At 38.7% G+C, this 26988-nt stretch overlaps 1 protein-coding gene across 2 annotated transcripts in view; it reads left to right on the top strand.

The window, feature by feature from the left end:
- ZNF407 (zinc finger protein 407) overlaps nt 1-26988 on the top strand; it is a 411466-nt gene that overhangs the window by 187489 nt on the left and 196989 nt on the right. The window contains exon 4 of one of the 2 annotated variants that reach the window (XM_069468343.1): nt 4123-4772. The exons of the other annotated variant lie outside the window; for it this stretch is intronic. Coding sequence (XP_069324444.1) covers nt 4123-4228 — 106 coding nt within the window. The 3' untranslated portion in view covers nt 4229-4772. Of the gene's footprint in view, nt 1-4122; nt 4773-26988 lie in introns of those variants that run through there. 2 annotated transcript variants of the gene reach the window in all.

Below are 26988 nucleotides of genomic sequence, written 5' to 3'. Positions count from 1 at the left end.
ATACTCTTGTATACTATAAGTAGCAATAGAATGAATATTTAATCAGAATTTATGTATTCAAATATGTGAGGGGTGCATTTGTCACTCTGAGGTCCTATTTCAACAGTGTTGCTATTCTTGAAACAATCTTTGTTGTTTATTTCTTTGACAATTTATCAGTCAGAGTCTACCAATATATTACTTTTGGTTACACTTAGATTTTGTCCAAAAATATCCTGGTCCATTTTGATCATTCATGTCATTGATGAGTCTTGGCTTTCAATGACTTGAAGAACAATAGAAGATTTTCCGTCATTAAGGAGAGTCCATAGGAGATTCTTTTGTACACACACACACACACACATGCACGCACACACAGAGTCTTTCTCTTCACTTTTTAAGTCATCAAATGAAAATATTAATATGAACATAACTCAGCACAAAGCATGTTTAATCAAAAGATAGAATTAGATTTCGTGAGTTCTGTAATTTGTTCTACTTTGTGTAATTCTTGTTCGTAATGCTACGAACAATAACATCTTTTTATTGAATTTTTCTTACTTTTGTGCTAAGTTTGTATACTTTTCTGCCTTTCAGTCTGCTGATTAGATTGTATTCTGTTGCTGTTTTAATTCAGCTATTTTCTTCTTTATTCTTATATTTTTTATTCTCAGATTTTTCCAATAAACAAAACTTTAGTCACATTGCTCACCCTCCCTCACGTTTTCTAATTGTTGAGAACTTTGATGTTTTCTGCTTGCTTTCTTGTAGATTTGCTTAATGGAAATGAATTTCTAACATCTTGGCTCTTACAATTTATATTTTTTTACCATCTTATGGCCTCCCTAATTATTAAAATGCTTTTTAAGAAAATGTGCAGTTCAAAAAGAATAAGAATATGCATTTTTTCATTATCATGGGGAGAAGCCTAAAACCAGTCATTAGCATTTCTTGTGGGAAGCTTATATAATCTCAGGTCCATTTTACATACTAAAATTTTTGGTCAATTTAATTTGTTTCCTGCATGGAATGGAAGCCCAATGTCTCAGGAAATGATTCACTAGTGAATATTTTTTTTTGTTGATTATCAGATAACTTGACTTAATTTTTTAGTGATTTACTCCGTCACTAATGAGAAAACTTTTATACAGTTTGTAAATGTAATATTTCAGGAACTAAATAATTAAGGTCATTATTTGTGACTCAAACATAGCTTGTTAAGAGTTAAATTCATCATACCAAAATAAAAATTTTTTTTTTGTAATTCTATTGATCTTTCAAAGAGTCTTCCTAAAAATGTAAAGTGCTCTTAGATGCTTAGGTGTTTTTTTAGGTTTTATTTCCCTTTGTTCTTGTATGATAGCAAGTTAGAAAACAAGCAGTCCATACTTTTAGTGGTATTTTATAATAATTTCTTTTGGGGCACTTTGTAATAATAATGATAATTAGAGCTTAGGTGTTTTTGTCTTGATCATTGATTATCAACTAACTTTTATTTTTATCTTGAGTATGATTAATAAGCATGTAGCTGAAAATGTAAAACATTCAGTTTGTTGTATTATTCCTTGGTCAATCTATATGAAATTAATTTTATAAATCAACATTTATGAGATTAATTTTATCAATCCTGATTTCCTTTATGTTTTCCTTTTACTATAATGTACTTCTGTGGAAATTCAGGTTTACTATTTATATTGTAAATATAAAAATACATTGTAAATATATTGTAAATATATAAATATATTTAGAGTGTCAAAAATATGGGCCTGAGAATGAGACACATCTGAATGTATTATACTTATAGGTACATACCTACAACCTGTAATTAGATGCAATGTAGTATTTTCATCAAAATTTCATGACAGCAGCTACACATGTAAGTCTCTTGGTTGCTTTGCATTTAATGTGAGTGATAGCAGTATAGTATATGGAATCCCAGTACTAGTTTATGAGCTTCACACAGAAAAACCTCAGATAGTGGCAGTAAACACCTATAACCACTTCCAGTTACCTGTTAAATTGATGCTACTCACTGTGGAAATGACAGAAGGAGAGTGTGAATTACTCCATATAAACAATACACATTTCAGAAATCTTCAGAGTACACAGTCCCCTCAAATGGTCTATGATTAATAGCATATGACCTTGCTGGAAGAAAGTTCTCTTCCTTAAAAATATAAACATTTTCTTTTCCTTCTCATGTGTCAGCATTGCTTTAAAAAGATTTTATTTTGCTTTTTAAAAAATGGAATCAATATATTTAAGTACAAAGAATAAAGTAAATAGATTTGCAAATCTTACCACTAAAAGGCAGTCATTGTTAGCTTTCTGTAGTGTCCCTCAATGGGAACATCTCTCAAGTCTCATGTGTACATATGAATATGCATATAGTTTTTATTATATACACATATTTTTACATAATGTTTTGCACCTTGCTTTGTTTTAGCCCATGTGTTATGGACAATATTCCATGTCAGTTTATAAATACAAATTTACATAATTTTAATGGCCCTCTAATCTATTTATGTGTATCATGATATTACTAGTAAATGGGCCTTTATAATGTTTCTAAGTTTTTATTGTGTAAAGAATGTTATGTGTAAATCTTTTCTAAGTTATTATTTCCCTAATGTAAATTCTACAACGGGAACTGGTGTGGAAAAGGCGTTTGTATTTTGTTATATTTGAGCACACTTCTACTTCATGCTCCCACTAACAATGCATAGTCATCATTTTGTTGTATATATTGGAGGGAGGGGGAAGAATGTTATATTAAAATAAGTCTACATTTTATATAGGAAAATAGATGTAAAATTTCAAAGAAATTTCTAATAATCCTTGCTTCAGATCTTCTAAACGTTTTCTGTTATTCTTTCTTTTTGTTAGCAATGCTTTGATGGAAAATTTTGTGAAATATTCTGTGTATTTGAAATATCAAGTGGTGATTATCCTTCAGAAGAAAAAATAATATATTTAGATTGCATATTTTTATGTCTACTAGTTTTAATGTATATACATGTTTTATTGGATGCTTGATGGTCCAGGAAAACTGTAATAATTAAGTTTGTAATAGATTGTCAACTAAAGATTAATGATAAATATGGTAGTCTGTGTTATAAAGCTAGTTATCAGCCAACCAACGGTAGGAAAGTTTTTTTTACTTGGCCAATGTGTAGGGAATTCTGAGGTATCTTAGACCATGTAGAATTCAACAGTTACAAATTTTGAATGGTTATGACAATACATTTTTAAAAATCACATTGAGATTTGTTCTGAGTCTTCATAGGTTATCCTTAGTGAGAGCTAGGTCTCACATTACCATGCTGTAATTCTTGGCCAGTTTTGTTACCTGTGAAAGTCAAACAGAAGCTGTATAGCCACCTTATGTTCAAGTGCTTCCCCAGTCTTGAGCTAACCGGAGCGAGGACAAGCTCTCCTTGCTCCCTTGCTCTTCTGGAAGTAGCTATAGGGTTGTCATCAGCACTGTGGTGGGTGTTGGTCTTCCTCCTCCTCTTCACCCATCCCTCTGCTCACAGATGTGCTGCTGCCAGCTCTCACAGGTGGTGAGACCTTGGGTACTTTCAACTCCCTGAAAAAGAAGACTTGCTAATCAGTGGGCCTCTAGACTGTGTCTGTGGGATTTTTCTTTACAGTATACTAAAAATGGCAAAATTCATCTTGTATTGTTAAGGAAGCATAGTTGTTTACTCTTGGGAGAAAAATATTTCCTTGTACATATTAGCAGTTTTTAAGTTTATTTTCTGAAATGCTTTATGTGGCTTCTTTTACATCTTGCTAAATTTTATTTGAAAATTTAAAAAGGCAGATTTTAAAGAATAGGTTGGTCTTACCAGAAAATGTATAAGCTTTTCTGTAAAGAAAGCTTATAAAGAAAGCTTGGTATTTCCACTTTTGTCATATTTATATGTTTTAAGAACCAGGGAAGCTGTGTTGTGTTACCTTGGATCTGTGTGTCAGCCGTGAATGACAGAGATAATGTGGTTTTTATCAATATTAATACTTTCTGGGGCACAGTTTCAAAAAGGTCAGGAATGACGGAGCGAAAAATTTTTACGAGAATGCTTTATAACGTGCCTTGAAAACATGCAGCAATTTAACAAACTTGATTGTCCTTGGCTTCAGAGTAAAGGTTGCATATCGAAAGCTCAGGACGTTGCCAAGAATACAGAACAACTGGAATGCGTCGGGTGCCTCTGCAGCCCAGAGTCTCTGTGAGCACTTTGAATAGCTGCTGTAACCTGCAGTGGGAAGACTGGCCCAGACTTACTTCAGTTGAAGTTGGACATATTGCATTGTCTATTTTTTCTCTTATGTATGTACTTTGCACAGTTAAATTATTTGTAAATCATCACACGATTATAGACTAGTCTAGTGATTTTCTGGGAGGAAATGCTATTTTAAAAATTAGGTACTCAGTTTTATAAAATTACCATTATCAATGGGTTAAAAAAAATACTCCTTGATATTTCAGAGTTGACCATTTTTTTTAAAGCTGACTATCCAATCCAAGTTTTTTAGTGCATGCCATGTGACAGACGCATAGCATTATCAGGAAAGAACATATTAATTATTCTAATTAACACGTGACTTTAGGAGTCTTAGATTAATCAGCATCTGATCTTGGCTGTTTGTACCCTGTGGGAATTTTGCGCACTCAGATGCAGAAATACCAGGCTAAATATACGGCTTTGTTTGTGCATGGAGATAGTGTTCATCGTAGTAGTACTGTACATCTAAGAAAACAGAAAGTAATTAAAATGTTGATTACTATAGTAAATCTCTGAAACATCCGATTATTTGTATTTCATATATGCTCACATTTCTGAGAAGTTAGCTTTACAGCAACCTAGCATGATTATCTGATATCCTCCGGAAGGTTAGCTGAGTTGTTTCCTATATTACTTAGGAAAAAATTTCTTTTCACAATTGAAAATGTCAGCATCAATTTAAAGTAACACTAAGCATGTGCTTGCTTTCTGAATATTATCCTCCTCCACCTCCTTCCAACCACCCTGCCGAGGATCTGGCTGTGACAGTTTGATTAGATCATCAATCCTCACTGTTAACAGCACTTTTCCTGAACACCTGGGCTGCCAGGTCACATCTGAATTCAGCTACCGTTGTTTCAGTGACCCGACGTGCATTCACCATAGCAATTTACATTACGTGCACAAATTAAAAGTTACCTTGTAACAACAGTTTACTTTAAAAAATGACCTCTTTCCCCCCCATGTTAAAGTTCTGTTATGTTATAGGAGGTGCATTTTTATATGATGAAAGACTATTTTAGAACAGTCACCCACCTTGATGAAGGTGTTTTTTTTTTCTTTTCACTTGGGCTGTTAGATCAGAATTTCTATAATGAAAATAATCTTGTCTTTTATCTACTTGTGCCATCTAAAAATCTGCTTTGATTGCATTTTAAAATTTGATTACATTTTTAGCAGATTTAAGCCTAAATAAATAATTGAATTTGTCATATATTGCTGAAAATTTTGTTGCTTTCTGCTCCTAAATTCTCCAGTTGAACTGTCACAATAATCTGATTTATACTTTTCTATTTATAGTTGTAATGATAGAGATAAATACCTACTTACATTTTCAATGCAAATTGTTTGGTAGCAGACTGCAACATAAGCATACCGTTAAATCTAGCATTGTCGGGTTTTTTGATACCATAATTATTTTTTGTTTTCCCTACAACTTTTTGTTTTTATGATAAAGGGAGGAAACATATGATAATTTTATTATTAAAATGTGTGTATGATACATTGTATTATGGTAGAGACCTGACTTCTGTTGTTCAACCATAGTTTTCCTGTTGGTGTTTGAGCAGTGTTAGGTGGGGATTGAAATGTTCCTCTAAAGAGTATCTCTACCTAATATTGGTAAAGAAAAAGAGGAGTTCGGTATAAATGGTATCTGTGATTTTAGCTGGAACTTACTGTTTTTAAATTTTTAGTTCTTCATTATTTTAAGGCATATTTTACATTGTGTCAGCAAATCAAGGTGGTATGGTGTTTTTGTGAGAAATTCCAAGATAGTCCATGATTTCTAAACTCCTTTATTCTTTTTATTCTTTCTTGTTTAATGGAAGTGTGTATCGGTGTATACATTATAAAGACTTCCCTATTGGTTATATACTATTTTTTGTAGTAAGATAAATCTTTTTGAATCATTAAAAAATTGTTATTCTGATTTTTTAATGACCTATTCATATGTACTAGAACATGGGAACATATTTTTAAATAATACTAAATATTCATAAGTAAGATTATACTTCGTAGAACCCCGAGCCAGCGTGTGTGCACTTAGGTTTTCGGCAGTGCTCTGGGGCAGTGCCTGAGCACTGCTCTACTATAACCCCAGGCACGTGTCCCCGTGAAACTGAGCCTCTGACTTTGCACTGCTTACGTTGTCATTAGCGTGCCTAATGCTCCTAACCAAATCTTTATCATATCTCAGAAAGTCAGTGGCAATGGTACTCTCCTAAGCTTTTGGCAGTGATACCATGCAATGTATTGGAAAGTTCATTTGATTAATCATTAATTAACCTAGTTTCAAGTCACAGACCTTCATTTTAGTCTATGCCGATGTAAGATTGTGGAAGGAGAGCTGGGGCCGGGGTTAGGAGCTCTGAGTTCCAGGCTGTCCCTAAGTAGCTTTCTTTCCTTGGACAAATCTCTCTTTGGCTCTCTGAGTCTTAGTTTCATTATCTGTAAAGCTGATATGATAAAATGTAGACTGTTGTGAGGATCAAATAGGTAATAAGAAGTTCTGTAAAGGAAATAAAATAACAACATATCATAATGGATAAAACTCTAACAGAGAAATTATTAAAATCCAGTACCTGAATTTTAATTCTAACACTGCCATTTTATTAACTTACACAATTTGTCCAAGTTACTGAACTTGTGGAACTCAGTTTACTCAAAAATATAGGGAATAACACTTTTCTTACAAAATTCTTAAAAGGAGTAAATGAATTAAGTATATAAGTGGCGTAACAGAGGGCTTGGCATCTAGAAGATATTCTACAATTGTGAATAACTTTTACCTTGTGCAAATTAGTAATTTGACAAAACTTTTTTGAGGCTTGGCCTGGTGTTAAGCTCTAGGAATGGAGTGGTGAGCGAGATAATGCTTCTTGCCCATGGAGTTTACATTCTCATGGGGCAAGTCAATGAGCACACAAATAATTTTAGAAACCAGTAGGTGCCTTGGAGATAATATGTATGGGAAAGGGGACAGAAGTGGCAGGTGGGCAAGAGAGACTATTTAGGGAAGGCACCTCCAAAGCATTTTTAAAAAGCTTTTTATTTCAGATAATTGTAGACTCAACTATAGTTGTAAGAAATTAACTCAGACACGGAAAGACAAATGTCACATTTGTTCTCACTTATAAGTGGGAGCTAAATAACGTGTACACGTAGGAGCAGAGTGTAGAATGATGGACCGTAGACACTCAGAGGGGTAGGCACGGGGGGTAGGGAGGTTGCTTGGTGGGTACAGGGTGGTTGCTCCAGTGATGGATGCACCAAAGGCCTTGACTTCACCATAACGCATTATACCAATGTAGCAAAATTGCACTTGGACCCCATGAGTATACACAAATAAAAGATAAATTTAGAAAATTGATGAGTCAGAACACAGATTACCATATAAGAAACTACTGTGAATTGCAGCTAGTTTGAATGCAAAAAAGTACATCATAAAGGTGCTAATTTTTTTTCCAATAAAAGAAAAGCACAAAGTTCATGTATCCTGATACATTTTTGAGTAGAAACTTGAATTATGAGAACGAATGTATCACAGAGTATTCCAGGTGAAGGGAACAGGAAGTATGGTGATTCTGAAGTAGGACCCGGGTGTGGCACTTTGATCGCCTGAAACAGGGTCTCCTGGGCCATAACAGACACACAGAGGCGAGGTTTTAAGATGTGGGCTGCAGGAAGATCACGCAGCGTCCCAAGAGGCGTGGTGAGGAGTTGTCTCCTTTGTGCCGTGGATATTCGTGGAAAGATTTTAACAGGGCAAATAACACTTTGTAAAACTACACTACTTGTGCTACAGAGCGGTGCTCATATTCCCCTGCAATAATTTCTCAAACTTTTGTACCTCCCCGCCTCCGGATTTTTAAGTTGACACCTAAACATTTTCATCCTAAGTATAAATAGTTGGACAGGATATAACTTTTAGTGGAGAGTAAAAATTGACTTGTAAAATAATACTTGTGCCACTTAAAAAATGTATCCAATAGAATATTAATACCTTCCATGATTTGAAACCCACTATCATTCATTTAAAAATACATGAAAAAGCTCTTAACTGTCAGAAAATTTTTATTTCTTTTTCTTCGTGAACTCATATATCTATTTCATATCTCTCACAGATTTTATGTTATGGTATTTATATGTGAAAATACTTCAGTGATCATCTTGTCATTTCTTCAATCATCATGCTATCATTTCTGGGTAACTATATTGTATATACTATGTACATATGTGTGCATATATATATATAAATATGTGTATATATGTATTTAGTATATGTGTTTGTATCTATATGTATACACACATCGATGTAAGATTTTTTATTTTTTAATTTTCTTTTTTTTGTTTTAAGAGATAAGGTCTTGCTCTGTTGCCCAGGCTGGATGGAGCACAGTGGCCTCAAACTCCTCGGTACTGAGTACCGAGTAGCTGGGACTACAGGTGCAAACCACCACACCTGGCTAATTTTTTTTTTTTAAAAGACATGGCATCTGGCTACATTGTCCAGGCTGGTCTTAAACTCCTGGGCATAAGCGATCCTACTGCCTCAGTCTCCTGTAGTACTGGGATTACAGGCATGAGCCACTGTGTCCAGCCTATTTTTAAATATTTCTTACCATAAAGCTGTAAATGTGTTTAAAATGTCTAGAAAGGGTTATTATAATCACTAATATACAGTTGATTGAAACAAAATCTATAAAGATTTAGGTTTGATAACTATCAAACCTAAAATGTATTGTGACATTGGAATTGCATCATTTGCTGAGATGGAGAGAGTTTTTAAAATTTCAATTCAGGTGCCCATGGATGAATCTATTTATTACTACAATAAGGCTAATTCTGATGGCAAATAATAGTAAATGCAAATGTTATTGAAAGGGTTTATAGATGGAGATCTAATGATTATTAGGTGTACTGCTCATGTATTGTTTATATTATGTTATGGTAGAATCTGCTACATTTTTCAGCGTTACTCCAGTTCTAATAAGTACCTGACAGGAATGAATAAATAAGCAGAGAAGTGCTAGAGGAGTGGCACCAAGGGTATAGACGTGTATTTAGTCAAAATTGATAGTCCCCAACATTCTTTGGGTAAAAGTTCCTGATGACGTTCCTCTTTGAAGAAACTAAAAATGTTAAATTACCTCTGAGACATATTTCTTTTGCTGATGTAATACTGGTCCATGGGAAGTAAACGCAGAGCTTTTCACCTCGTCCTCTTTGAAATTACAAACAATGTGTAGCAAATATAGACTCAGCCACGAGTGAACAAGAGTACCTTTTCCTAACATATAATTGTAAAATTGTAGCTAGGGTGTATTTAGTGACAAATTATTTGCCACGATTCTTTTAGGGAGAAAACAGCAACCAAAAGTTGAGTAATCCCACTCTTAGATAAGACACGGATCTGTGCCTTGAGTTTTATTTTAACTGAGTGAAATGAAGTTCTACTCTCTTCAGTATTTCTTACCTATTCTCTTATATGTTGCTCTCATTTAGAAGTGATATCCTTCACTGATAATTATTTGGGATGGATGAAGGTAGAAATTTAAGCAAAAATTATTATTACTCTCAGTATCCCATCTGCAGTATACCTGAATTTAGAACGTCTGAATTTAGGCCAAGTTCCCTGTGTCTAATGTCATGATTTTCTTTTTGTAGAAATTTTTACAAACTAGGGGAGACCGAAATCTCTACCCCAGGTTTATGGCACGCCATGTTAAAAGAGCTTTTTTAATAATGATAGTTTTTTTTTTTGGTGCCCCAGTGGTTTTTACCACTTTGGAGCAAGAGAGAGCGTGGGTGAGAATGCCCTTCTTTGGTTAAGTGAGAGGAAGGCAATTATGACATAAAAAGGTGGTTAAGGAGAACCGGCATGTGGTGCTCCTTCAAGAGCTTTCTTAGGCTTCTCGATAAAACAAAAGACTGTAAATGGAGTTAAGGTTGAGGAGTCAATAATTTTTTACAGCCTGTGCTCGTGCCTTTGTGAGAGCCTTCAGGTATACTCAGGATATGGCGGGCAGTGGTCTGAGCCCAACAGTCATGTCAGGAAGAAGGAAGTGAGTTAGTTCGAGTGCGAGGTGACGGGAGTTTGGAGCACAGTGATGGGAGTGGTCAAATTTGTGGAGATTTTGAAGGCAGCAAGGACGGCATTGGCTGCAGGATTGTGAGATTTGAGTCAAAGGGAGGAGTCCACAGGGCAAATGATAGTGCATTTAGCTGGGATGGAAAGGACGGAGGGGACACATTTCGAGCTGTCTTTGGGAATCAGCAGATAGGCCTGACATACTTCCATATGGACATGTGGAGACGTCGAGCGGGTGGTTGCATGTGTCCTTCTAGAGCTGAAGGCACAGGCCAGGTTGCAGGTGGAGGCCTGTGCTGCCATCACGGCACCGGAGCTGGGAGGAAGGGAGGGGAGATGAAGGCCAAGCTTTCGGTAGGCCAGTTGGCTCTAGCGGTCAGGAAGACGAGGAGAGCACTGCGTGGCCTCTATCTGGAGAGCAGCTTGTAAAGGAAGACAGTTTGTGTGGGCATCTTAAAGCTTAGTGATTAAAGTTTTATGGTTTAAGCATCAAAGATGACGCAGCTTTTTTTATTAGTAACCTCACCACTTGATATACTGAGTGATTATCTTAGAATTCATTAGGATTCTGCTGTGAAATTCATGTGTGTTTCAAAGCTGAGTAGCATTCTACAGTTATATCCTGTTCTTAGTGTTCAACTGTTAGCAGGTAGAGAAAGAAGTAAATAATGTGATTCGGTCACATGCCATGTTTACGTTCATATCATTGGTTGGATCAGGTGTGATCACAGTTCATAGTTTCACAGCTTTATTTTTTCCTAGTAGTTTTCATTTTAACTTTTAAAAAAATTTATTCTCTGTTCTCCATAGTTTTGAGGTACCCTTTGTGTGTTTCTCACAGTTATTTTTTTCCTTTATTTCACTGACCTTAATCTTTGCATATTATTCTATTAACTTTCTTCCGGCATTGTCCTTATTTCCTTCTTTTCTTTGAGAGAAGCAGTGTTTCAGACAGTCTGGACTTTCTCAGCTCTTCCACTCAGGAACTGTGGGACCTTTAGAAAGTAGCTTGCATTTTCTGTGTGTGAAAGGAGGTAGTATTAATATTTATCTCGGAACGTGGTAAAATTTAAATGAGATATAAATTTTCTAATACATAGCAAGCAGTCTTCTTAGTAAATTGCCTATAAGGACTTCTGATTCAGATATACCATCTTAAATCTAGTCTCCCTCTATCCCTGGTACAACAGAGAGAATTTGATTTTCCCACATTATAATTTTATATTTTCTAGTTAACCTGCTGTTCCTTTAGGGCTAGTGTGTCTTCCCTCCACCCTTCCTGTGTTTATGATTTTGTCTTTGGTTTTCAATACTGATTATTTTGTGACCTATGTGCATGTGTGTGTGTGTGTGTGCACATCTGTGTGCATGCGTGTGTGTGTTCATTCTGTCAGGTTCAATGAGCTTCTTGAATGTGGAGGTTGTTTTTCTTCAGTTTGGAAACTCCCTGGCCATCACCTCTTTCTGTGTTGCTTCTGTCCCTCTCCCTGTTCTTCTGGGACTCTAGGTCCCTTTATCATCAGCCTTTACATGGACCCCCATGTCTCTTATGCTGTGATCTATTCTTACCATTCATTCTTTCTTCTCCTTCGTCTTTAGTTTGGTATTTTCTATGGACTCTGTCTTAGAATTCACTGATCTTGTCCTTTGATATTTCTGCTTTTCTTTTAAACCATTCAATGAATTCTTGATGAAGATAATTTCTTTTTTAGATCTAGAATGTTCACCTGATTTTTTTCATATAGATTGCAATTTTTTGTTGCAGTTCTCCAATTTTAAATCCATTTAGGTACTTCTTTTCACATCTTTTCTTTAACATGGTAATCATTTCAGATTTTTTTGTTTATTTTACCCTGAATTATTGATTACATTTTCCTGCCTGTTTACATGTCTGATAATTTCTTGGTTTTGTGCTCAACGTGGTGTGTTAAGAACCATAGAGGCCCAGATGATATCGTCTAAGAGGGAGGATGGCCTGTTTCCTCTGTTAGGCAGAAAAGGTGAGCAGTGGCCACCTCATCCAACAAAGGACTGACCTGTATGAAGGCCAACTTGCGATTTTAGTAAGACTTGGTGCTCCTTTGGTTTGTCCCTGTTTTGTGGCCAAGGACATCAGGTGTTTTTGATGAGCTCAGGCAGGTGGACAAGTCCTCTATCCCCAGGCCAGGAAGACTGCACAGGGCCTACTTGTGTCTTGTAGAAGTTTTCAGCTTAGTTTTTTAGGTTTGCACCTCATGCATGGGTCAAGTTCTCCCACACTCGATTTATCAAAATGAGTCGGTCTTCTGTTCCTGACATGTAGATAATGAAGTTAGGTTTGTGTGCTACATTTTTTTGTCATTTAAATTTCTGTATCCTTCAGACTTTTTAGTATTTGTTTCTTATCTTCTATTTATGTATAATACACATTCAGTATGTTTATCAGTTTTAGTCTGAATTTTTGCCCACGTATATATAATGGCTACTTAAGGATTTGTTTTTAGGTTATCAAAAGAAATTTCTTCACCCTAATACTTTTCCTGTTTTGACTAAAGTAAGCAAGGCTCCTTTTATGCACAGATGTATTCAGCAGCTGTTTTCTTACACATTTTTTAAAACACATTTTGGCTAAATCAGAAATCGAAATGCAAAATACAGCACAGAGAAATATCACATGTATTTATGGCCCTCTCTGGAGGACTGAGGAATAGATTACATTCATTCATATGTGGCCTGTTTCCAATCTTGACAGTCATTATTCAGTACATTTCAATAATATAACTTTAAAACATATTTTTCATTGCATTTAACTGGTTTGAAGGCCATTGAACAGGAAAAAAAATACTAAATGTGAATAAAGACTAAAACATTTTAGCATGGCTCTTGATAAATCATAAAGGCAACAATTTTTCTCCCTCTGTCTCCCCCTGCCCTTGTGTGCTGAAACATGTCACAGCTGGAAGCACGGCTTGCTAGTGACATGTCTTCCCCCTCCCTGAGAGGTGGGACCATGTGTCAACAAACACTGAAGCCTCAGCTGACGTCCTGCAGTCTTCTTGGTCAGGTGTACAGAATTCTAAGACTCTGGAAAAGTTCATTATTGACAGTGTAGGAAGTACAATGTGGAAAGTCCCTGTAAGAAACAGCTGCCAATCTTTGTGGTTTGGTAGGAAATATTCACGCTATGGGTCGAGTTGTATCAGAGGTGAGTTGTAGATAGTCTACGGTGCTTTTTGCCCTTCCATATATATTTACCATGAGCAAGGTTCTACTTTACTTAAAAGGAAGTTGCTTTTAGTTCTTCCTTCTAAGAGTCATTTTCATTTCCAAAATAATTCTGTAGGGGTGGTAAGATCTTTCTAATGTAAGGAGATATGGAAGTTTAACAGTATGACTGAAACGGTAATTTACGACCATACCAAGAAACACCTTTCATCTTTCTTGTTGTGTTTCCCATAATACTCTAGTAATATGAAACGTAGTTTATAAGAGCAGTCATACTCATTCTCTTGCGCTCTTTATCCGTGGTAGGTGACAGTTGAGCAGATAGCATTGTGTAACTAGTCTTTTTTCTGTTTTTGGTTTTGTTTGAGTTATCAGATGTTCTTGTTATCTAGTGCTGCTTGGAGAGCAACCAGAAATATTTCGGACAGTATAACCAGTTTATCTGCTTGGTGATGTTCACTTGATGTTGACTGAGTGATTCTGACATCCCAGACACTTTCAGAAAGTTGGAAAATGTATGAATGTTCTGAGTCCCAGCTTAGATATTACGTCATGGGGCTTATTGTACTCGGACAATAAAAAAAAAAAAATCAGTGTTTTACTTGCTATCAGTATCAAATATAAAATTATTTTTTAAGTTTTTTCTGCTTATGAATTTAAATTTTGGAAGTATGTCAAGAATCTGTGACTCCAGATCTATCAGTTCTCCACCAAGATCTCAAACAGGAGAGCTTTTGAGTGCTTACGCTACGCTGAGCTTCTTGGATAAAATTCATGGTATTTGAAATTAAAAAGTTCACAATCTGGTATGCTTACCTTCTTTTCTTATCTATATTTTTATTAGTTTTTATTCCTTTAGAAAAGTGTGAGAACAGGGTTCCAGTTTTGTTAATGGAGTTATTCAGCAAACATGTATGCAGCGTTACGTGCTGATAACTGCCCAATGCCAGGAAATACTAAGATGGGTATGATCTTCGAGATCACTGGGGAGGCAGAGGACAAGGAGGGCTGTTGATCACGTACTGAGGTTAATCTGGTGATGGAGAGATGCACAGTGTGTTGTGGCAACAGTGGAGAGAAATCTAGCTTAACCTTGAAGGTGATTTTCTTGACGAGATGTTTCCTAAAGGGTAATGGATGAATTGCAGCAACGTTTAATTGGTAAAATCAGCAGAACGGGTTATGGAAGGCTTATGGGGCATGAGGAAGAGCAGAGGATTAAGGATGCCTCCGAGGTTCCCGCTATCGTCAGATGGGTTCTACATTACTGCCGGCAAACAGGATACTGAAGTAAGTAGCTGCAGTGGGTGAATATGTAGGAATATGAGTAATAACCAGTTCTTTCTTGCAGGAGCTTTTAATCTTATGGTTCAGATAAGTACACAGCAAAAGATATGTTCCAGAAGAAACTGCTGTTTTTATAAAAATGCCAAAGATTTTTAGAACGAGAAGCTATAACACTATTTGCTATCAAGAAATTCTTTGACCATGCTCATTGCTCTCTTTTAAATTTGGGACCCCTAAGCACAAGGGGGTCTTTGTGGATCCTGGCATCCTACCATGTTTCTCTGGTTCATTGGTCCTCTCTCTTTCCTAGGTAAATATTTCATACCTTCTCCTGTGTCTTCAAACTTCTTGCTTTACTTTTGGAGAGCTTACAAAAACTTTCTTCAGTTGGCTATTTTTGGATATAAGTGAAGGGAATAGAATTGTACTCAGGAAGGTATTTTTCCAGGTCTCTATGCTGGTAAGTCTAGGTGGGTGGTTTTCTGGTTCTATGGCAATATGGTGAATCTTAGAAAACTGCAAGTAGAGAGAACACACCATGTCCTTAGCCTGTGTCCTGCTCATTTTCTCTGTCTGCATTTTGTTTCCGTTATCTCAGTCATGATTTGTCAAAGTTATGGATCATACTCTTTTCAAGGTTGATCTCTAAGCCAGTTGGCTGAAGTGCTGTGTGTGTGGTGGTGTTTGAGGAAGCTCTGTTTCCTTCAGAAACTGTAAGAGCAAGTTTTAAAAGTTAGGGGACAGTCTTTTTTCTTTTCTAGTTCGGGGAATACCTACCCCACCTCTACTGCTGTTGTATGTGTAGGGTTAGGATGGGGTGAGGGATTAGGGGAAAATGTTTATCAATAATTTTAATATTTCTCTCTAAGATCAAAGATAGAATCTCTGCATCTACTGCAATGTCTTGTTTGTTCTGATTAGTATCTAGTGTCCCAGCTCCCTATGTAGAGTGCCGTCAGGTAGAACAGGACATCGTGGACAAGGACAGTGTGGGGCTAACAGATAGGTCAGCAGCAGGGTCACCTGTTACTGCCCCTAAAAATAACTCACCATCTCTGTGCTGAGCAAGGGGCCTGCCAGACCATTTCCAGGCTGCCTGTATTCTGAGTGAAGTTTTTTAGACATTTTGTTTTGAATTAATTTCAGAATTATAGAAGAGTTGTGAAAAAGAGTCAAAGAACTCCGGTATATTCCTTGTCAAGTTCCAGTGTTCCAGTGATTCCTTCATAGCAGAAGGATCCAGGCCCCGTCGGCATGTCCTCCTCTAGGCTCCTTCACCCTGGAGCAGTTCTTCATTCTTTCTTCTTGATTTCTATAACCTTGACATTTTGAAGATTAGAAGCTAATCATTTTGTGAAATATCCCTGAGTTTGGATTTATCTGATGTTTCCTCAGTACTAGACCTAGGTTATGCATTTTGACATTGAGAACAGTATGTATTTTGTGGGAAAATACTGAGATGATGAAATACTCCATTTCTTTTCCTTCTTTCACCCACTGGTTTTAGCATCCATTGGTGTTTCCTGCCTGAATTTATTACTGGAATGGTTGCCAGATGTAGATTTTATAATTTGATTTTTCTGCCTACCATTGCTTTTCCCCCTACATTATTTTTTCATTAATTTGTTTGTATCAGTGTGGGTCATGGTTTTGTTTTATTCACTGGATTATACTCCACTCTTGTCATCATCTACATGAGGCTCCAGTCTTCCACATTTGGCTTGTGGGGTCCCCTCAAACCACCTTCCGTGTTCTTTCCATGTGTCTGTATCATTTCTTCATCACTTCTTTATTTTTTGCCATAACAATAAGTTTCAGGCTTATTTAGTTCTTCCTTCACCCCGGGCCTGGAATTCTCTATTTTTCCAAAGAGCCCTGTGTCCTTTTGCTGGAGAATGGTGTTTAGAAACCAGCATCTGGATGCCAGGAATGCTCACGGCTGCTGGGGCATCACGGCTTCCAGGGCCTCATGGCACACAAAGCTGGGAAGGCTGCACACATTTACGTCTTTTCTTAGTTCTAAATCTATCTTTACGTATTGACAACCATGAGGCCACACTAACACCACCAATTCCAATTCTGATCCAACCTCACAGGGTTAATTTTAGCTTTTTGCATTTTCATATTTGTACCTCCCTTCTCTGACAATGCTAAATCTGCCTTATGTTATACTTAACATTTGTTCAATTTGTTTGTTCATTTACCCTATAAATAGCTAATCTCTGAACTCATCCAGGCCACCCCCCTGCTCAGATGCCCCTATCTCCTGGGTCTCAGTCCCCTCCAAGCAGCCCTTCTGCTCCTGTCAGCACCCTCCCTTTCTCTCTCTCTGCTGCCCTTTCTCCTGCTGAAGCCGGCCTCTTAGATTTTTGAGTAAGTAGGAGGACCAGAGTGAGATTCTTAATGCATTGATCTATTGGCTTCTGGTTGGCTGTTGATGACGGGTGCGGAAACCTGTAGATATCTGGGTATCCTCACTGGCTGCCTCAGTAGGACCTGGGCAAGAGCGAAGGCTGCCCTCCCTGCTGCGCTGCTTCTGATTTTCCTCAGCCCCGTTAGCAGTGTCGTGGCCTGGAAAACTTTCAGAACAGTCGTTACAAATTCTGACAAGGGTCTTACATTTGACCCAGATTTATGTCTTAAGAGGCTGCTAGAATGAGTTAGTTGAAAAATTACTCCCAAGTTGCTGAATGAATAAGGTTTTAAGATGGAATCATTTAGTTTGTCCATTAAGATACTGATGAATGTCTGCCAAAAGCATTCATTTGTTTTTATCGCAGCTGATGGGAATCTATTCTTTCCACCACTATATAGCTAGAAGTTTCTACTGATTCTGTGATGCTCCTGGTGTATGTTAGAAAATCTATTTCAGGAACCTAGAGTAGGAGCCATATTTCTAATTTTCATGTGTCTCATTTCACTTTTATGACAAAAATTCTTCCTGTGCATATATTAAGAGCTCCATCTTTGTAGTTAAGCAGACCCAAGTTTAAATCTTAGCTGTGATACTTACTAGTGTTGTCTGTGGCAAGTTATGTAACCTCTGTGATTTCATTTTTGTAGTTTGTAAAATTGGCCAATTTTCATTGTTACCTCATTGCATTATGATGATTAAATGAAATTGTGAATATAAAATCTTAGCATAGTGCCTAACACAAAGGGGTAACCCTCCTCCTCTTCCTCATGTGTGACTGACAAATCAGACACAATACAAAGGTCCCTAGATACCGTAGTGTTGGTTAAATGGGGACCATTGGGCAGTAACTTCATAACATATCTTCAAAGTATATTCAGTGATGTGGGAAAATTCTTCATGTTCTATATTTTAACAGTTTAATTCTAATCTTTACATTTACATAAAAATAAAAAACTGACAAGTTGCACACACACACACACACAAACAATATAAATATTAGAAGGAAATAGAGCAAAATATTACCATTGATTGTCTTTTGATGATGAGTTATCTGTGAACAATTTTAATTTTTTATTTTATGTTTTTCTGAATAGTCTATTATAATGTACTATTTTTAATAATATACAATCATTTGTAATAGACTCTCAATAAATGGTTACTACTATTGTTAACCTATAAATTCTCTTTATGAAATCAAAGCCCCTGGTTTTTATTTTTCTTAGTTTGTCTTAGTCTGATGGATCCATTGTGTGATAACTATACCTGTTTGTAAGATCTCGGGTAGCTAGTCCCAGGTCTAGATCTGATCATCTGAGCATTACTGAGAAGAAAGCTGGCAGTGACTTTTAAAGTGATGTTCAGTACATCAGTATGTCTAATTTGGGGAAGGGGGTACAGATATTTATTATTTTGAGTATGTACTTTACTACCTTTTGAGTCCAGGCTGAAGGAAAGCTGCTTTAGGAACTAAGTAATTATAAAAAATGAGGCTTGCTAGAAAGACTAGAGATAAAAACCTTCTGGAATGAAAATTATTTCTTCAGGTGACTTTTTTTTTTTATATGAGGTTTTACAGTGTCCTTAAGAAGGTGGGGTATCTGGATAATATTTGGGAAACTGCTAAGTTTGGTAATTCTCATGGGAGAGCCTGTTTTATTTTTATTTTAAAAAGTATGGTAAAATACACTGTTATGTACTAATTTCTGTCCCCCAAAATTCATATATTGAAACCATAACTCTCAATATGACAGTATTTGGAGATAGGGCCTTTAGATGGTAATTAAGTTTACGTAAATTTATAAGGGTGAGACGCTAGTTCTGTAGGACGGGTGTCCTTTTAAGAAGACAAAGAGAAGCCATGGAGTGGGAACAGAGAAAAGACCATGCGAGGACATGGTGAGAAGGTGGGGTGGCCAGCGTTAGGGGATCAGGAGAAACCAACCCTGCTGGCACCTTGATCTTGGCCTTCTGGCCTCCAGAAATGTGAGAAAATAAATTTCTCTTCTTTAACCAATCTAGTTGGTTGGTTAAAGCCTTGTAGGTAGTATGGTATTTTGTTATGGCAGCCCTAGCAAATTAACGCAGACACATAACTTAAAATTTAACATCTTAATCATTTTTAAATGTACATTTCAGTGGCATTAAGTCCATTCATATTGTTGTGCAAACTATCACCACCATCCGTCTCCAGAATTTTTCCTTTGGTGACTGACTTATTTCACTTAGCATAATGTCCTTAAGGTTTATCAATGTTGTAATATGTGTTAGAATTTCCTTCCTTTTAAAGGCTGAATAATATTTCACTGTATGTGCAAACCACATTTTGCTTATCTGTCAGTGGTTACTTGGGTTGCTTCCACCTTTTGACTCTTGTGAATAATGCTGCTGTGAGCCTACATCTCTTCACGATCCTGATTTAAGTTCTTTTGAATATATACCCAGAAGTGGATTTGCTGGACAACTTGGTAATTCTAATGTTTTGAGGAGCTGCTATACTGTTTTCCATGGTGGCTGCACAATTTTCATTACCATTAACAGCGCACCAAGGATCCCACTTCCTCTCCATCCTCGCCAACAGTTCTTTTTTCCATTTGTTAACTATTAATTTCTAAACAGTAGCCATTCTGATGGGTATGAGGTGTGAGAGAACCTATTTTAATTACATTGTCTTCATTGTACTAGTATACCTCTTTATTTTATTTTTCTCTCATTATTTATTAGTTTCTTATATTCTAGAACTTGTAAGTTACTTTGATTTTTTTTATGGTTGGCAAGGAGATCTGATATTTATTTTCCTTTTTTTAATGCTTGGCAAGGAGAATACCAATCTGAAGGCTAATCATTGATGTTTAATACCTTGAATGACCTTTTCTGCTTTTAGGAAACTTCCTATTTGGGGCAGCTACATCATACTTTCAAAGAGAAAGAATAATTAAAGGGATTTTCTTCCTTTGTTAGAACTTGTGAAATGAAAATGCAAACCAGTAGTTCTGTTCAAGTGGTATAGAAGCTTTATGGTTTTGCTTTGGGCATTTAAGATATCACAAAAAAATTTAAATATTTTTTAAGGTCTGTTAGTCTGTTAGATTCCTCCAATTTTAGATAGTGGATTTTTTCTTCTATATGCATCATTAATTTAAGCATGTGATTGCTTTAGATAATATTTTTTCCATACTTTCCTAGAGGTATGATGTACTTGGGAGAAAGAACACTGAAGGTACCAGAGAACTCTGGGCTAGCAGTCCTGCAGTCTGCGCTCCTTTTATGCTGATGGTTTTTACTGTGCCTAAGCCAGCCTCCTAGCTCTGTTTTTTCACTTGTTATTCAAACCCTCACCACATTCTCAGGCTTTCAGACTGCCTCCTCTAATGGAAGGATATGTGGATTCAGTCCTTCATTTAGCACTTGGTCTGTTCAAATATTATGAAATCATTGAAATTAGAGTAAAGAGAAAAAAATCCCTGGGAAAACTATGAAGAGTTTTGAATTTTGCAGTTGTTGATTTCACTTACCTCACTCCCTTCTGAACCTGCATGAATAACAACAGGTCACCAGACTTGAGTGGATTCTCTTTTTATGACTTACGACTTATTTGTTATTCTCACACATATATAACATGCACACATTACTTTTTTTCACAAAACTCGCATGTATTTCTTAAGGTTGTATCTCAAGATTCATCATTTTTGTCGACTAGCACTGGAAAAGGAGCTATTGGGGTGGAGTGGAGAGAAAGTGAGGAAAAAGTCATAGGGTAGCAGGAAGAGAACTGTTCTTTTAAACTTATAGCCTGGGAGAAGAGCCTCAGGCTAACAGTTTACGGCTTGAATAAACTACATTTAATTTGTGTCATACAAGGCACCGTTCCCAGGCTGCCGCGGGAGCCTCACCTTGCGAAGCGTCCCGCGGAACTCTGCCTCCTGCCCTAAGGCGGTGCCACCTCGGTGCTGTCCCACGGTCACGGAACACGAGCTTGCTGTGTATGTCCTGTTCCCTTGGGATCATTTGGACTTTTTAAAGCCACTAGAAGCATAAGGAGGCTCACTGAATTTCATTCTAGAAGCCACATGGAACATCTCTGAATAGATCACGCAGCAGGGAACCCAGACTTGGTACACATTCTAACCAGAAGATAGAACAACCCCGGGACTCAAGGGAGTGGAGTCACCTCCATTTACACCTGCTTCAGGGTCAGCGGGGATGAGCCTGGCCCCAGTGCAGGTACTGACAACGCAGTTATAAATGAGAAAGACCAGGCTTCTCTTCTCCAGAGAGATTAAATTCTAATACTGAGGAAATAGCCAATAAGCAAATGAGTGAAAAGGTAATTTCAGTTAATCGAATAGGGCAATGACTGAGTTAGTGCCAGGGTGACACTACTCTGATTGAGTTGTCAAGAATGGCCTCTGACAAAGGTCAGTGAGGCACTGACCTTTGAGAGGGACCTGCGTGCTGCAGAGATGCGGGCCGGGTACAGGGAGGAGGAGGAGGCAGTGGGCAGCCCCTGAGGCCAGCTCGAGCTGGTGGGTTCCCGGAGCAGAAACCGGGCCTGTCCTGCTGGGGTGGGAGACGTGCCCTGAGAGGGGAGCCAGGGTGCAGATGAGGGCCTTGTGATGCGCCCTAAGGGCTTGGTGTTGTGTCCCGACTGGATCTGGAAGCCCTCGCGGAGGTTCAGGATCTCATTTGTCCTTTGCACATTTACTCTGGCTGATTTGTGGCAGGCTCCCGGCAGGAGGCCAGTGATTGCAGTTGTGGCTAGAGATGATGGTGGCTCAGCCAGATGGTAGCAGTGGGGACAGGGCAGTGTTGGATGGATCAGGCACTTGCGGTAGATTAGCTGGGCTTGCTGAGCTGGGGTGCTGAGGGCCAGAGGGAAAGGGCACGGGGCATCCCAGGTTTGTGCCTGATGCAACAGGTGGGTGTCGGTTCCTCTGCGGAGAGGCTGGGGGACAGCAGGTTTCGAGACTGTGGGGCAGGGCACCGTGTTCCTTTCGAACCCTTTGTGTTGAGATGCCTTTTAGATGTCTAAGTGGAGATTGCAAATGGTAGTTTAGATGAATATGTAAATCTTGAGTTCACATGGATCAGAATTTTTCATTTTTTCTGAAAATTATCTAACTTTGCTTAGAATGGAACCCTGAATTTTCTTGCAGAATCTAAACTTAGGTTATAAAATTTTATTATATATACTTTTTTCTGGTTGGTTCAGTAGCAGGGAAACAGAATAACTGATAACCCCCATGAATGGTGTAGATCAGGGGTGGGGAACCTGCAGCCACACGTGGCCTTTGGATCCTTGAGTGTGGCTTTTGACTGAATCCAAATTTTACAGAACAAATCCTTTTTACTAAAGGGATTTGTTCATGAAGTTCGGATTTGGTCAAGGGGTCACACTTGGGGATCTGGAGGGCCACATGTGGCCCCGTTGATGCAGCTCTTTAAAGCAGCTTGCAAATTTAGATCACAGCATCCTCTCACACTATGGATACAATTGTCACAGCTGATTTAGAAACTATTTTTTACATTTTGGTCCTATAGGGCCTTGCAGGCCTGATACAGTTCCTTTACTTTCTAGCTACTTTATCTAGAAAATTGAATGATTTGGGTGTGAAGAAATCTCTAACTCCTTTTTTTTTTTAATATACGTATGTACTCTTCTTAGAACCTGTTGGAACAATTTGAAATAAAGGTCTTTTAGAATCTCTATCAAAGCTTTGCTATCTAGCCGGTTCTCTGTGTCAGCATTTCTGCCTGTTACATTTAGAAATAACTCTGGGCTGGATTAACAGTGCCCCCTTCAGAAGGTCTTTGCTTTGTCTTACCAGGAGGCTATGCTTCATGTTTATGTAGAACAAACAGTGCATGAAGTTCTTCTAGACAAAGCCATTCAGCTGTGTGTGGTGGCCTTCTACACTCACCTACTGCCACTCCCTCCTCCGCCTCCCAGGCAGACTACGCATGAGGGGGCGGCCAGCTCAGGGACGTGGGAAAAACAGAACGCAACTGTTTCAGACCTGCGGCATGGAGGAAGTGGATCTTAGCTAGCAGGGTGACCACAAGCTGCTTCTGTGCTGTTAGACACCTTCCGGAGTTCACAGTTGACCAGCATGACTTTGGCTTTAGCTGGTCTTAGAAACAAACATGATTTTCTGCTGAATTTTTTCCCTCTGTCCCTTCCTTCCATCCTTTCTGTCTCTGACTTCCCTCCCTTTTCCTTTCTAGCACTTACATTGCTGACAGCGCCTTGCAGAGTTGGGGATGATAATCTCTGTAGATATATATTATTTTTTCTTATAAATGCAAGGAAGAGGTGACGTCCCCCTTCTGTTGACTATATCGGCCTCAAAGGGCTTCCCCGAAAAACCTGTCTTCCTCCCTCACCCACATTCCAGAGCTCTGTGGTAGGCGGTTTAGGACTCTTTCCAGCTCACAGATGTTTCTGATCCTGATCTGGAAAACAGCTGCCCAAACAAACCCTGATTGTCTAGAATCCATGCTTATAACTCCTCGTCCAGTGTAGACATCTGACCACACAATCACAGAGTAGGGAACTCACTTATCAGGTCCAATCGTGAAGCTATGATTTTCTCTCGTTTCACGTTTCCTGTCACTGCTGGGAGGGAAGCCAGCAGGGCTCCCTGGGCATTGCGGGACCCCCGTGGCTGGGCCCGGCGTTCAGTGCTGCCGCAGGATGTGAAGCGGGCGGTGGATCCCGGTGGTTCCCGCGTGGGTCGGGGTGTATCGTGCCGCCGCCGCGGTGCAGTCGGAACTGTGCCTGTGGTGGCCACGCAGGGGCAGAACTGCTGCTCCAGAGCACAGTGAAGGTTCACGTCTAGAGTTGTGTTTGTTTGAGAGAAGGTAGCGAACTCCTGGTAGAAGGAAAATTTTGAGTAAAGGAGACAAAGGTGTGTGTGTTTTGAAAAGAGGAGGAAAAATGTATCCGGAGATGACCTTAGGTAGATTTTCAAGCAAGAGGAGGGATTTATAAATTTGTTCAGCCAATATTCCGTTTCTCTGGTATGAAGTAGAGTGCCAGGCACATTAGGAAATAAAATTATAAATATGAAAACGATGCAGATTCTGAAAGCTGACATTGCAGGAGACGGGTCCTATCCGCTCAAACAGAACGTGGTAGATGGTCCAGGCCAAGTGCCGATAGCATCGCGGTGGGAGTTCGGTGACGGCCGAGTGTACAGCAGGTTTTGTGAAAGACGGTGCAACGGGCTTGTTCTGGGCTGAGGGGTCCTTGTGAAAGAGAAGAGGCAGGGAGGCGGGACGTGGCTGGATGTGTGCTCTGGAAGGTTAATGGCACCTAGTATTAGGTAAGGGATGCTTTTAAGAACTTTGGAATGAAGGGAAGGGAAGAAATATAGGTTAGAAACTTGAAGAAAATATTAAGTCATGTACCTTTGCTCAGAGGTTTTGCGTATCCAACTTTAGATGACCGTGACTGAGAGCCCTCCCCTTCCTCGGTGTCCTGACGGTTCCAGTCACCCTGCCTCCTGCCCCGTGTCTGCCCTCCGTCCTCTCCCTTGGGGGGTGCAGCTACGACACGTCGTCCACACACTTACAGTCTCCCTACACCCTCTTCCCTGGGTGGGGTGTCACGGCTGGACTCTGCCACTGCTGCCCCGGTCGTACGTGTCCGCTCCTTTCTGTGAAGGGAGCTGGTCTCGGCTACCTGGGGGGCCCTGGCCTGGCCCCCGCCCCCATGAGCCCCTGCTCGCCCACACACGCTCGCTGCTCGTTTCTGTCTCCTGGCCCTGGTCCGGATCTGGCCGGGCTTTGGTGTGCAGCCTCCCTGTGCCCAGCGTCACTCACCCAGGAGGGCGTGCCTCAGTCTCCAGCCTCCTTCACTGCTTGGTGAGTAAACCCTCTGAGTTACAGTAAAGATGCCTGTCCCTTCTTCAGAGCTCACCAACGCCAGGCTTACTTTACCAGGGCTAACAACACAGCTCTGCGGTGGATCTGATTGTCGTCATCTGCATCAGAGAGGTGACCTTACTGTAGCTCGAAGCGGTTAGTACCTTGCTCAGAGCGGCAGAGCTGGTGGGTAGTTTCTCTGCACTGATCACCTGCTGACCCCACCTCAAGAGGGGGCAGCTCTGTGTAGGATGCTGGGACAACTAGGCGCTCCCTCCAGTGACTGTCCTCGGGCAGGTCTGTGCTACCGCAGACGGCGCTCCAGGAGTGGATTTTGAATGTCCTTCCAGAGGAATCATTTTCCTGAGGATAAATAGTGGGACCAAAGACAACAAAAGGTGTCTTATTTCCTGATGTCTTCAGCGTGTCATCAGGAATGAAACCTACTGATAAACACCTTGAATGGGTTACACGTGAAAATCTGATGAATGGCCAGTACACAGAAGTTTGCAGGAATTTTACTGTTCAGATGGGTTTATGCTTTTCTGATGTAAAGTAAGCTCTATAGTGTATCCCTTTTTTTGCTTTACTACTTTTCAAGACTAGATAGTGTGCTGGTAGTCGTGATACCTACTAGCATATTTTCGTTCTAAAGAATGGGACAATATAGAAAGAGTCACATATAAATTACTTGGAGTTAGATCATGCAATGAGACTTACATTTTTAAAAATTCTAATATTAGGTGTGGTGAAACTATAATGCTTATCAGTACTGGTAATATACTGATACCTTACATGTTATTATTACATTAAAACAATTAAAGTTAAATATCAAACAATTTTAATACTACAAAATTTGTTTCTTGTCTGATACTAAGAATAACATAAGTTGATTGAAAGGTTTTGATTTTTCTTAATACTAGAAATTCTAATGCCCTTTTTTTGTTGAAGGACACACCTATTTTTTTTCTTTTCTTTGAGTTGTAATTTTTTCTTTGTGTAACTTTAGAAATTGTTTCTTCAGAAGCTCATTACTTTCTTTAAGGAAGTGTGGCTCAGTACATGAGGAAAACATGAAAAGAGTAGAAGTGTTGTATGAATGGGAACAATTGTGCTCTTCCAGTCCAGTCGTGAAGCATTTAATTCTACGCTTGGGAAAATGTCCAGATTTAAAGGCTCTGTTGCACTTGACTAAGATATGTATTACTAAAGCCTTTACATTTGTGCTGGTGCTGCAGAGAGTTTTGGAAGAGCAGAGCCTACCTTACGGTTCGATTGTGTTACTTTAGAGTTATATTTTTAAACTTATTTGTTACCAAAATCAAACATAAAGCTGTCTCCTCACACTTGTGGTTTTACACTAAGAAATACTCGGCCCTTTTCCCTTCTGGGACGGAGTGATACCCTGAGTACTCTGGGGAAGAGTGACAGTGCAAGGCGAGGGCCTCCTGGGTCCTGAGATTGTTCCACAAGGTGTTGCAGGAAGTCAAAACATCACTGCAGATTATTTCATAGAAACTTTGTGGTTTCCAAAGTTGTGTTTGTACTAATCTCATTGCTATAATTTTCACATTTTTACTATCTTTGCATCTTTGTAATCATTCCTCAAATCACTGTTTGACCTTATGGAATTTTAAAATTTCATTTAATATTTTCTTGGTTAAAGGACTTTAAGAAATATATTCTGAACATTATAGTTGGATAGTGCTGTGTACCTAATAGTTTTATAGGCATTTTTACTCATTCTTCTCCCTATTGTGCTTTCTTCTCACACAGAACAGCCTAGGAAAGGAGGGATGTCTAAATTTGCTAATTCCTTAGATCTGTTTTTTTAATTTTCCTGTTCTCTTTCTGTAGTC

Source organism: Eulemur rufifrons, chromosome 5 (assembly GCF_041146395.1).
Source record: "Eulemur rufifrons isolate Redbay chromosome 5, OSU_ERuf_1, whole genome shotgun sequence".
NCBI classification, from domain to species: Eukaryota; Metazoa; Chordata; class Mammalia; order Primates; family Lemuridae; genus Eulemur; species Eulemur rufifrons.
The sequence above is the reverse complement of the archived record's forward strand: the minus strand, read 5'-3'. Positions and strand labels throughout refer to the sequence as shown.